The sequence below is a fragment of the Neomonachus schauinslandi genome, chromosome 7 (assembly GCF_002201575.2).
Source record: "Neomonachus schauinslandi chromosome 7, ASM220157v2, whole genome shotgun sequence".
Classification (NCBI taxonomy): Eukaryota; Metazoa; Chordata; class Mammalia; order Carnivora; family Phocidae; genus Neomonachus; species Neomonachus schauinslandi.
In genome coordinates this window covers 39,514,024-39,527,938 of record NC_058409.1, presented here as the reverse complement: position 1 = coordinate 39,527,938, position 13,915 = coordinate 39,514,024, and the positions used below count along the sequence as shown (strand labels likewise).

The window sequence follows — 13,915 nt, the reverse complement described above, 5'->3', positions numbered from 1 at the left end:
CAAGAATGATATTGCATAGCTAATATTTTTGTTAAGATATATACGTACATGGCAAAAATCAATGCATACATTGATAAACATATTTTGTGGGGGAAAAAAACCCAGAAAAACCAAGCAAAAACAAATGGGGTACTATACAAGTTATACCATGGATGAACCTCGAAAACATAATGGTAGGTGAAAGAAACCAGTAACAAAACACCACATATACTGCATGATTCCATTTACTATTTATGAAATAACCAGAATAGGCAAATTATATATAGACTAAGAAAGCAGATTAATGGTTGCTGAGGGCTGGGCAGAGACTGCTAATTGGTCTGGGGTTTCTTTTTGAGGTGATGAAAATGTTTTAAAAGTTGACTGTAGTGATGGCTACAACTCTGAATAGACCAAAACCCAATGAAGAGTACAATTTAAACAGGTGAATTGTACAGTATAGGAATTATATCTCAATCCGGCCATTTTTTTAATAGGCAATTATTAAAAAGTAAAAGAAAAAACAAGTATACATGTACATGTTATATGACCTAAGTATTCAGACTATGGATATGCTCACAGATGTGTAAAATGATGTATGTATAAAAAGTATGTTTGCAAGACTGCTTTTTGGTAATGAAAAGAAGGAATATACATGTCCCCATTAGTATGCAGTTCATTAAATAAACTGTGATTTATCCAGATAATGAAATGTTAACTTGGTGTTAAAAAAAATGAGGGGTAACTTTGACTAACATATACCCTAAAGTGGGGGAGTGAAGGGGAAACTCAATTCTGTATATACTTGTGGTAGACTTTTATACTTTGATGGCTCCTATAAACCATACCTCCCAGTATTTATATCCTGTGTAGTCCCCCACCACACTGATTCTGGATATGCAACTAGCATGTAACTACCTTTGGGCAATAAGGCATTAGGAAACAAGGTAGCTTGATAAAAGCTTCCACACTGGACTTGCCCTCTTGATATATCTTTTTTTGGCTTAGTAGAAATTTCTCTCATAGATCCAGAGGCTAGAAGTCCAAGAACAGGTGTCAGCAGGGTCCCCTCTGAGGACAGAGACAGAGAATCTGTTCCATGCTCTCTCCCAGCTTGCAAAACTTGGTGTTGCAACCCAACTTCCACAGTATGAGGAAGAGATGCCAACAGCCTCCAACTGTTCTGGCATCCCAGCTGAAGCACCAGACACATGAGTAAGGAAGCATCTTGGATATTCCAGCTTTAGCAGATACCATGGGGAACAGACATAAGTCATTCCTGCTGAGCCCCACCTAATTTGCAGATTCATGAGCAATAACAAGATTGTTCTTGTTTTAAGTTTAAAAAAAAATAGCTCATTTAAAGATGTGTCAACATAAAGCCAATAAATACTGTTGGGTATCTTGGGCTTTAATGTAAAAAAATTTCCTTAAAATTTACTTCTGGAAGGATTTATATGCTGATCAAAGGAAAACCAAATCTCGCCCTGTGGTCATGATCTTAGTCATTCTACCACCCACTCATTTGCTCTTTGCTCTTCAAGTTTAGAAAGTAAATTTTAACTTGCATTTCTGCCACTAGAAGTCTTACTCTCTCTCAGAAAGATAGTACCTATCATTTTGCAAATTTCTCTGATGTCTGATTTAATACAGAAGACAGCTGGATTCTCATCCATGTCTCTCTCTGCATTGAGTCTACTGTGATAATGATGTTTTGGTTAAAGTACATGAAGAAAATGGCTTCACAAATATATGCAGCTGGAAAAGGTATTTTAAAAGACTCTTCCAATAATTATGAACATTCTTCTTTGATACTAGTCCCAAGAAGACTGTGATATGGAATCTGAAACCACATCAACAAACTTTTCCTACTGTTACACATGAAAATCCAGATGGTCTATCTTATACAATGTGAATGGATCATTTACCTAAGGATGATTTTGTTTCATCATGCATTGGCCATTGGGAAAATATTGGTTCACCAAGTTATGCAGATCTCCTAAATGTTTACACATTTCACTGTGCAATACATTAAAAAAAAATCACATTTGATAACATCACTGATCTCGTTAGAAAATTCAAGTATCGGGAAACTGTCAAGTTTACAGTGGTGGATATGAGTTTCCCAAAATTCTAATCTCACTGGTGAAAAAAACATTTCAATTGTCTTTCTTGAAGTTCCTTCCTTCACTTAACTCATCTTAAGGAAAATGTCTGCCAAAAATACCCCAATTTCTGTTGTCATAGCTTTAATTTAGGTGAGTTCATGAGCTTTACCCACCACTGTAAATGTTAATGCAGTGAAAGAGGCAAATAACATCCAGTTTTATTACAAAACTTATTTTGATCTAATGGATCCACAGAAAGGGTCTCAGGACCTGCTCTCTTCCCCCAACCAAGGGTCTGTGGACCACACTTGGAGAAATGCTGCTCTAACAGATGGCTAGCCAATCTTTCCTGTGTTATAAATGTACCTAAAAATTGTAGAAACTTAACATACTTGTTGAAACATTAACTTACAGGCACTGGGGAAACTCTTTTTCTCCGAACTCCTGGAGATTCTGACTTCACTGAGCGACCTGATGGGGAGCTGCCAGGAGAAGGACTGCGTCGGCCTTTGGGAACGGGTGACGCGGGGCTCACCTGGCCCTCTCCTTGAGACTCAGTTGCCAAGTTGTGAATTTCAGAACCATCTCCTTTAATAGGGATTGGTTTTACCACCTAAATTAAAATCCCAACATTCTGATTACTTAAAAATAGAAAAAGTAAGTAAATTTGAATATATCAGACCAAGAAATGAACTCAAGTTTTCATTACACAATATTATACAAACATAACAATTCATCAACTTTTATTTAGTATTCAAACGATAAATGTTAAGACTATTTTTACCCCACAGATATCATTCATTTAGGCTTTATCACTAAATTGTTACACATAATTTTAGAATTTAGTATTATCTGTTGGTATGTGCCCTAAATCACTTAACATTCAAAATCAATAATCACAGGTTAATAAACAAATGTGCAAAATAAGCACTTTTACATTCAACTAGATTCAAGGAGATATTTTCTTTTTCATTTCTATTGAGAAAATACATGATCTTGAAAACAATAATGGGCATAATTTAAATGCCCAAATAGTCTGATTAATATAAAACCATTGTCTTTTTTTTTGCAATGTTTTATTACAGTAGCTTTAGACATGTATTTCAGAATCACCAGTAGAAGCTACATATTTGAAGAGCAATCTCTTAAGCAGAAAGGCAGGTTGCGAGACCTGTTGTTTCTCAACAGACCTAATCTAGCTCTGACCAAAAGGTCAAACCCTGTAGCCTTACCTAACCTTCCCGGCCTTTCTCCTACTACTCTTCTACTGTTCTACTAGCCAGCTGCTGTGCCTATCAAACATGACTAACCTGTCGTCTAACTGGGCTTTCACTCCCCCTCCCCCCACTCCACATCTTTAGCCTGCAGCACACCAGACAGCATACCTTCACCTGGTGAAAAACCCCTATCTTTTAAGGCTCGGTTAAAATCCTATGTTTTACAAACGCCCTTAACTCTATCAGCCTGACATTTTTCTTTTTAAATTGTTACTGCTCTCTGCCTACTCCACACATTTGGCATACAGTCACAGACTGTTCTGTGGTATTTCATGCCTTTATTTTTATTTATAAGTTGCATTTTCTTAACTGGAGATGTTTATACCTCACGTTTCAAGAAGGACCTGATTTAATTTACATAAAACATAAAAACAAACAAAAGCAGACTTTCCAAGTAGACTATAAACTTAAGGGTAGTATGAAATCTGTAAACTATGAGATGTAGGGTAGCATAACTGAACTTAAGGACTACATGTTGTCTTATTCCACACATCTCTTCCCTCTTTACCTCTGTCCTATATACAGATAATGTACTTGAGGAAAAAAAAGAATTTGGCCTTAGATAACTGAATGTCCTTAGTTTATATGTAATAAAGGATTGGCTTTATTGGCTTCTTTTCAAAAAGTTATGATTTCTGCTTTACGGTATTCTCAAAAGATTTGGACTCTCCACCAGTATAAGGAGCTCAAGAAAGCAGCACATCCACACTTCAGATGGTTTAAACTGCTCAAAGGTTCTTTATATTAACTGGGCAAAAATGTACCCGCTTCTATAAGATGTTTCAAAAGAACTTCCTCTTTTCTAAGATGAATTCCTGATTTCTTCATCTGCATCCTCTGACATGATTACTAAAACGGTCAGGGGTTCTCACTTAACTACTTCATATGAAAAACAAACGGAAGAAATGTGGAAGCTTAGCTGGAAAGGAAAGGACTCATGGGTAATATAGCAGCTTAGCTTAAAAACCTGGTATATAAAGGAACAATTAAATATATTCTATATTAGCTCCATGGGTTAGCACCATTGGGTAGAATGTGCCAGACAGAACGCAGCTCAATGAGGGAAGTCTATGTGGCTTTTGAGCATTGGAAACATGGCTAATGTGGCTGAGGAACAAAATTTTTACTTATTCACATTTAATTAATTTATATTTGAACTTAAATAGGCAAGTGGGGGCACCTGGCTGGCTCAGTTGGTTAAGCGTCCCACTCTTGATTTCAGCTCAGTATGATCTCAGGGTTTTGAGATCGAACCCCATGTTGGGCTCTGGCACTGGGCATGAAGCCTGCTTGAGATTCTCTCTCCCTCTCCCTCTGCTCCTCCCACCCCCTTTCTCTCCCTCTCTTAAAAAAAAAAAAAAGGCAAGTGGGATGCATGTAGGGCTAGATGATCATACAGCTGAAGGGTTTCAATTGTCGAATGAGTAGCTTGCCCAATAACTTTTATGATTATACCCACCATCCCTTGCCCTCCCCCAAGCCTAATAAATCTTAACTTGTCATCTTTACTTATAAAGAACAAACAAAAAGCAAATAAAAACTTGCTGATACAGACTGATACTGGGACACTTAATTAACAATTGAGATCTACTTCCTTTATTAGAAAGACAAGCACATTTCATAGTATTTGTCTACTTTAAAAGAAAACAACCATGGCAAAGGATAGAGTATGCCTTTCTTTCCTAATTCTATCAATCTAGGTTTTCTTTCCCCAAACTCTGGGCATCTTTTAAATTTACCTCAAACCCCATGAGTCTATTCAACCTTTCTGCTTTCCTGGATGATTTCTGGAACTCAGATCTTTGGATCCTACCTTAGAGAAAGAATATCAAAATAAAATGAGAAAAAATGCTTTTCTTTTTTAAAGCACAATATAAATCTCTACCAAAAGGATTTTAGCTACTGACAGTAGGGGGCAGTGTTGCTTTAAGCATTACCTCCCCAACCCAACCAGTTTAGTTTCTATAACAGTTTAAGGTGCTTAGTGAGCATAGTTTTAGCTGTATTTTGTTCCAAGTGGCTAGAATATCAAGCAAATGAAACGACTGCATTCAAAATCAAGAAGAAAAAAAGCTTAAAAGAGGATCTATTTATGCTTCATTTCCCACTTCCTCCTATGCTTTCTTCCTTACATCAGGTAACCCACAGCCACTTACCACAGGGCCTCTCCTATTTCTCCTTTCCAGCCACTCGTGCTTCCAGGCTGGCATACAGGTTGCCTTCAGTTTCTCCCTGATCATTCGTTCTTCTGGGCGATCGTCCATCTTGTGCAACCCCTTGAGAGTTTCTTTATTCTCCATCTCACGACTAAAATGGGAGAAAGAAGAATGAGATTAATATATAAAAAATAATTTCTAAGAACAAATAGTATTTTATACTTTCATTGGACATGTAACTACAAAGGTGACTGCTAAAAACCCCCCAATGATTTAAGCCAAGTATGAAAGTATCACTGTGAATCACATATACACTAATGTTCAATGCCGCATGATAATGTGAGTTTAATAATGCCTTTAAAAAGAAAGGTTCTATTTAGAAGGTACAGACTTACTAATAATACTAATGCAGACCTTTGTTCCCAGGTAGTTAACAAAATGGATCCCAAGACATTAAGTATGGCATTAACGAACACATTCGTGAACATTGCACTGTTTCCAATTACACCATTCTCATGTCCTGAAGTATTTAACAGATATTTAGAAGACTATTTTACTACTCTAGGATTTCCAATAATTTAAGGATTTCCAGGATTTCCAATAACTTATCCCAGCATTTTCAGTAATTTAAGTCACTATAGATTGAATCTGGTGGATATGCTCATTTTCTGAAAAAAGCTAAATAAATATTTAATAAGCTAAGTGTAACCTCACCCATATTCTGTGATCCCACAATATTTGTTCAAAGCCTAAATAATTAAATTTATATTCTCCCAACAATAATTCCACATCAAAGCACTGGGGATACTCTGTATATAAAAAGTAAAAATTGGTACAAACATCTGACCTTTACTCCATAATATAGTGTGGAGTTATCAGAATAAAATAATGTGGAAGCTAGTAACTTTTGAGAATTAATTCTACAAAGCCTAAATGGTAAAGCATCCACTAATTTCAAATACACTTATATCCACATATGGATATATACAACAAATACAAAATGCATATGCATGGATTTTAAAACCTGTTTCATAAGGAAATAGTTAACGCATTTGTACTCTGGGAGAAGTAACAATTTAAAAAATACTAAGCTAACTTCAATAACTATTTTGGACATTCTATAAAGCTACAGAACAGTTACTTTTTTTTTTGCACAGATAGGAAAAGGAAATACTCGAGGAAATACCAGAGACGATAACCGCAAGCTTATAAAAAGTTAAATGCAAACTCCTCTAGGAATTTTCCAGCTAATTACAACCACAGACCATCAGTATCTTCAGAGAACCAGCAAAAAAAAAAAAAACTACTTAAAACTAAATATGCACTAGAAAGGAAATCATTAATTGGATTTCCTGAAGCATCAATTCTGTGAGGGCAGTAGAAATGAACAAGTTAAATACCCCTGTGCAGAGAAACTGGTCTAGATAGTTTTAGGAATGCAAAAGAGCACAAAACATTTGACACTTGCAAATGGGCATTAAGAGCATATAGAAGAATATTTCCGCCATACAGGTATAAGAAAACTGTCGAAAAGAAAGAGCCTATATGAAAAGAAAAAAGGTAAATAAAGAATGGAAGGAAGGAAGGAGATTCTTTTATTTACTTAGAAGTGCCTGGCTCTTTTTCCTGCTCTGATTATAGTATAAAATATAACTTTTTGGGTGTCTAAGAGGAAGAGTAGAGAGGGAGGGAGGAGTGGGAAAGGAAGAGAGGACAGAAAGGGGAAAGAAAGGGAGAGGGAAAAAAGAGAATGAGAGAGAGAAGGAGTTGGGCGGGGGAGGACAAAGGGAAGGACAAGAAGGGAGGGAGGGTAGAGAAATGTTCTCCCAAAACTTTATCCTGCTCAGTTACTACTTACCCAGGGAAGCTCGGATTTACAGGCAACCCAATTTATGGGCTGATTGCATACCAAAAATTCACTTACAACTCTCTGGTTTGAAAAGCAAACACTTTCCCCTCCAGTAAAAATGTTGCAAGGCGTGGCTAGGTTCCCAGGCTAGTTCTCAAAAAATAAGTCACACTGCAGAACTGCAGTGCATTTTCACCCTAGAAGCTCCTGCACTCCTGGACAAAGGAGCTTATCCTCCCTTTGGTCCTAAATGTCTCTCCTCCCCCAAATTTGTTTTATGAGTATCTCTTCTCCATTCTGTATTTTCAGTGTCTCTGTCCCTGGCACACACCCAAACACGGAGAAGACTCTCCCTGTCTAAACAAAGCTTCCTGATAATGTGGCCTCCTTAAAGTCGGCGTGATTTGCCTCTTTCCTTTCCACTTGTTGGAAAATACTGTAATCACTTAAACCAATTTCTTAATAAATAATAGGGGATAAGCATACTAGTACCTCAACTTTTACATACATATAAGATTATTTCTTCTGAACAAATGCAGTGAAATGGAACTGCTGGGTCAAATTTGTACACAAATTAAGATTTTTGGTGATACTGGCAAATTATCTTCAAGAAAATGTATCTTGTACTCCAACCCCCTAGGGTCAAGTTGCCAACTTAGCTGGTCTGTACTAACAAAAGACTCCTAAGGAGGCTTCTTCACTTTGTAAATTTTTTTTAAAAGATTTTATTTATTTATTTGAGAGAGAGAGAGAGAAACAGCATGAAAGGGAAGAGGGTCAGAGGAAGAAGCAGGCTCTCCGCTGAGCCGGGTGCCCAATGTGGGACTCGATCCCAGGACTCCGGGATCATGACCTGAACCAAAGGCAGTCGCTTAACCCACTGAGCCACCCAGGTGCCCTTTCACTTTGAATCTTACTCCAATCCAGGCTTCACAGAGCAGCCAGGGTTACTTCCTCTATTAAAACCCTCCAGGGGCGCCTGGGTGGCTCAGTCGGTTAAGCAGCTGCCTTCGGCTCAGGTCATGATCCCAGGGTCCTGGGATCGAGCTCCACATCGGGCTCCCTGCTCAGCAGAGAGCCTGCTTCTCCCTTTCCCTCTGCCTGCCGCTCTGCCTACTTGTGCTATCTCTCTGTCAAATAAATAAATTAAAACAAAAACAACAAAAACAAATCCTCCAGTGGTATCCCCCTGGGTTGGACTAAAATTCAAAATGTTTAACAGGTCCTATGTGGCCATGCACCACCTTGTCTTATCTCAACTGAAGTCACTTAGACCCCCACCCCGCTCCTTGTGTTTCTTCCACTGCCTGAAAAACTCCAACATCGCTCCTGCTCAAGACTTTTGCACAGACTGTTTCTTGTCTACTTTTCATCTCGTTCATTTCTACTCACTTTTCAACTTTTCTTCTGCACCTCAGAGATGGTCCCAATGTCAGTTAGGAATCCCTAGTTCCATTCCTTCACAGCACTGTACTTTTCCTTTAAAGTGCTCATTGCAATTTGCAAACCTATTTCCCCACCATGAACTATAAATTCCATGAAGGCAGGGACCAGTGTTTTATCCATCATTATATATTCAACATCTAACAGTGTCTGGCTTATGATGGGTTTCAAAGCATATATTAAATGAATGATCATTTATTAACAACTTTGCCAGCCCTAAGGACATTCCTAGTTTTAAAATTTAATGATTACTCACGTTAATCTTTTTACAGTTCTGTATTTAATTAAGATTATATTTGTAATTTAGATTTTATTCAGTAGAGCAATTTTTGTTGTTCCTAAATTAATCTGCAAATATAAAACAAAAAGTTATTTCTAATGTTTTCTTAAATAATAATCATATATCACTAATTCTAAAATGTGTATTTTTTTTTTGCATTTTACTATCTGTGAAATCTGAATGCTTCTTAGAATCAAATGCTGTAATTTATGGTAGGGTTTATATAAGATAATGGTTCAATTTATAACCAATGGGATCTTATATTCAATGAAATATACAGTAAATCCTATTCTTCTTGCTAGGAACAAAATCATGTGTGTATGTATATAGCATTCATGTATCTTCTTATCCAATTAATACTATAGCTATAACAGGAAACATCTTTCTTTTTTAAAACACAAACTAATCTAAACAGACAGCTGCTAAATCACCAGGAGATTAGAGGGCCTCTAATTCATTTTGGTTAAACATGAGTGTTTTGGAGAGTTATTTTTGCATTAGTACCTACAACCAATACCTGTTATTGTAACTAAAGTAATAGCTTGTACATTTCTGACTCTTTGACAAAACAAACATACATATTTTGAGAAACCACTTTGAAGACTTTAAAAATAAATGAAATTTTTGGGGCGCCTGGGTGGCTCAGTCGTTAAGCGTCTGCCTTTGGCTCAGGTCATGATCCCAGGGTGGGATCTAGCCCTGCATCGGGCTCCCTGATCAGCAGGAAGCCTGCTTCTCCCTTTCCCACTCCCCCTGCTTGTGTTCCCTCTCTTGCTGTGCCTCCCTCTGTCAAATAAATAAATTCTTTAAAAAAAAAAAAAATGAAATTTTAGCCAGACAGATATGAGAAACTTAAACATTGTTACAAACTAAGCTTTATCTTCCTTTCCTGTTTATTTACAAAACATTTTTCTTGCTTTTTTTGGTTCTAAACATTCCTCAGAATGAATCTTTGATCAACCTAGAGCTTCAAAGAACCTTTCTTCTCTGAGGTTAGGCTTCTTGTTCTGGTCCCTTTGTAGACCTACAGAATTTACCTGCTAACAGATGAGATGGTTCAATGGTCCCTTCTTAATGAAGTCACTTGGTCCTCTGACTACCTGTGGTAGCAACTATTGTTGACTGGACTGCCACTCTTATAGCTCTCCTCTCCCTGAACTTCTAGGAGGTGATTTTTTCCCCAGTTCTGCTTCTAACTCTCTGACTCACCTCACTGGTATCATATACCAGACCCTCTTCCCGGAGCCCCTTAAACACTAGCCACCACTTCTCGAAGCACTAAAATACTCTTCTGAAGCACACCAAGGTACTTCATACCTCTCTGCTATTGCAGTTGATTTTTTTTTTCCCTGACAGAACTACCCTATCATCTTACATGTCTTCAGTAAAGAATTTCCTACTACCATTCTATAGCAGTTGCCACTCCCTCCCCACTGAGTTAATATTAATTATAATACATTATAAAGTTGAGTATTAGTTTAAGTATCTGCTTCTCTCACCACACTGGGAGTTTTTCTGGGACAGGTTACAACATCCTACTCATTTTTCTATCATCAGTAGCAAATGTCCTCTACAGGCCACAAAAGGCACATGAACCAAAGCCAGAGGGCCTATCCAGCCATAGCCACCTCCCCTCCCAAGGATGGTGCCTGATTCTCGGGAGCACCATGCTTTATACATTTGAATCCATCCTGCAGTCCACAGTTGGCCAGTGCAAGAATGTGCCCTGGTCCAAAGACCCTCTAAACCAGATGGTACTGTACATTTTAACCATATCTGCCCAGTATGGGTATGTGACTGCAAGATACACAGATAGTGTCACTGCAGGAAAAATGGCATCGAAATAGAGAAAAAGAGCAAAGCAGTAAGTAGGAACAATAAGACAGAAATAAGAGAGAAGAAAGAGAAATTAGAAGATGTGGTTGGCAATGGAAGGAAGGGGAAAAGCAATGCAAATAAACTTAAGAGTTGTACCTCGGCCACATGATATGCTGTTAACAATGATCAGAGCTACTTTTAAACTTCCCTGGGTGGTGAATAACCAAGTTCTCCAGAGGCCACATGTATGTGCTGCCTTGGAGGAAACTTCTTGGGTCCATTTTACATTGCACTGAAATAAACCCTAATATGTCTCTCTTCCCTGTATCCCCAAAGAGCCTGACTACAGCATTAATACAGCACACTGCTCTGGCACACAAAAGATATTAGAAAAACATTCAAAAATAGAATTCTATCAAGTTAAATATGATTTTTAAAAGGTATTTCTTAAATGGTTCATTTTTACCATGGAAATATGTATGTCAGTCAACAACAAGTGATACGGAGAAATAGCTGCCAGACTTACATCATAATAGAAAAAAATTAATGTTACATGCCAGGCAAGGTGTTAGGTGCTTTATAGATATTTACGTGTACTTCACCCTCCCAATAACCCTATTGTTGTTACCCCAGTCAATCTGACTCTTGTCTGCTATGGCAGGTCACTGTCAACTCTGATTTGGTTTTACAATGACTCAACATCAGGTATCTGTGCTGTGACAAAGAGAACATATAATGGGGTGAATTATTACTTAACCCCATTATCTAGCTGATGAGAATACAAAGTTTAAACTAGTTTTTACAATGGTGACTATTATAAGAATTAAAAAAGCACATTAATTCTCTTCATTAATAGAGCACTTCACTGTAATAAGAGTATGTAATGATCATATGAAACCTTTCTAGAAACTAATGGAGTTTAACTTTAGTATATATAAACATTTCCAGAACAGTTCACATTATGGATAACTTTACATAGAAAGAAACTCAATTCTGTCCGTGTCCAAGGAATCTCAAGGAACCCTGGAAAATACACTGAAATGTCTGGGATAGGCACAATTCAGAGCCACCCAACTGAGGTCTACTTGGGAAGTTCTCAAAAGAGGAGGAAATCATATATTAAAACCCACAAGCTTTGTGACCAAGGGGAGAGAAGAGCAAGGGAGGAACTATCTTCCAAAATAAGACTCGTCTATTGTGGGATCCTTAAAATTTGAGTTTCCAGGTAAAAGTCAAGAGAAGGAAGGACTTAGGTAAGAATGGGGAGAGTGTGTGGTGAAGCATAAGGCTAACAACATAGAGGCTAACCATCCCTTACCATGGACAGGGCACTGTGCCAACAGCTCCACATGGGTCACCTCAGTCAATTCTCATGACTTGGGACTTTTACTATCCCAATGGCAGATAAGAAAAAACAAACAAGGAGGTTAAGTTGTGTCCAAGGTGATAAAGTCTGTATGTGAAAAATACAGGATTGAAACCCAGACAGGAATAATTCCACAGTCTCTTATATCTTACAGGTCAAAAGGAAAATGAGTATTTATAAGTGCTTAAAATTTGTTGACCAAGATCTGAGGCCAAAATATCTGTAAAAACTATTTTCCCATAAGATAATTTCTTGAGAGATATGCGCTACTACTGGTGTTTTCCCTCTTCTGAGCAGGAAGAATTAAATAAAATCAATGGTCCGTCCAACCCTTCCATCTTTACAATACAACCACCACAACTGATCTAATTTTACGTAAGAAATAATAGTATATAAAGTGGCTCACATGTGTATGATAATTAGGCCCCAAAAGGCTTTATTCCAACTTATGCTCAGTAATATTTGACCCCGAAAACCAATGATGGCACGACTCCTATTTATTTACAATGAGAAACAGGCAATTGCTTTTTCCCCATAAAGAGTAACCATGTTCTCTTTGTCACAACAAAGGACTATTGATTTCTTATATGGATATGGCCATGGTATAATCAGTGTTATAATATGTGGAATCACTATCAGAAGTTTTTACTGGGGAGGGGGGCAGCTATTTCTAGTATTGTACAAATCTTCCTATTTAGTCCTTTGAGGGATACAGGCACAGAATCTCACCCTTAAAAAGCCCATGTTCTGGTTAACAACATCAAAGGTTAAATAATGAGGCCAAATAACAAAGACAATAATATAACTTATTGTCAACAATGATTATAAGTAGTTTAATACCACCTTAGTGATTTTGACTGATTCTATTTATAAATTATTCCAAATTATCTGTACATACTGAAATTCAGTTTATCTGACCTCATGGATTAGTTTCTGTTAAAATGGCACTTCATCTGAGTTTTAAGATTAAAATTATTCAGCAAAAATTACAAGACTTTGAAAAGTTGGACATGGTATAGAAACGTGAAGAGTATATATGAAATTAACCAAAATTAAACTGATAGAATATATTAATGGGTAAACATACTGCAATTGCTTGTTCACTTGCTGACTTAGGCCACTGCAGACAAGGAAGTGCATTCCCCTGGCATGTCCTGCAGCTACCAACAGAGGGCACCTGCAGCAACAGATGCTCTGGGCTCCATAAATAATTGCTGATTCAGAGTCAGAAGTAGCTGGTTATCATTTCTAATAAACAAATTATCTGGGAAATAACACTGCAGGTGTAGTACCCAGCAGACACACACAGCCTATTTTTTAACCCATAACTTCTACCATCAATTAGTATCTCTGGGACATAAAAACAATTTCAAAGAGAACAAGAAGAATATTCAAAAGGTTTTCTGACTTCTAAATTAGTAATTTGTAAAATATTAGCTCAACAATCATTATGCAAATATAGTAACAGGGAGTTTACAAAAAGCAAAGCGCTACTAGACAGTATCAAAGCATCAAAGCATTTAAAAAATATTTATTTATTTTGGGGGGGCAGAGGGAGAGGGAGTCTTTTTTTTTTTTAAAGATTTTTATTTATTTATTTGAGACAGAGAGAATGAGAGACAGAGAGCATGAGAGGGAG

The 13,915-nt window shown here is 37.3% G+C and overlaps 1 protein-coding gene across 1 annotated transcript in view; it reads right to left on the bottom strand.

Moving 5' to 3' along the window:
* The window catches only part of MAP3K1 (mitogen-activated protein kinase kinase kinase 1), a 74,975-nt gene that overhangs the window by 27,382 nt on the left and 33,678 nt on the right, over positions 1–13,915 (bottom strand). The window contains exons 2-3 of the mRNA XM_044916787.1: positions 5,521–5,671; positions 2,500–2,700 (exon numbers count right to left, since the gene is read on the bottom strand). Of these exons, the coding sequence (XP_044772722.1) occupies positions 2,500–2,700; positions 5,521–5,671 (352 nt within the window). The remainder of the gene's footprint in view (positions 1–2,499; positions 2,701–5,520; positions 5,672–13,915) is intronic.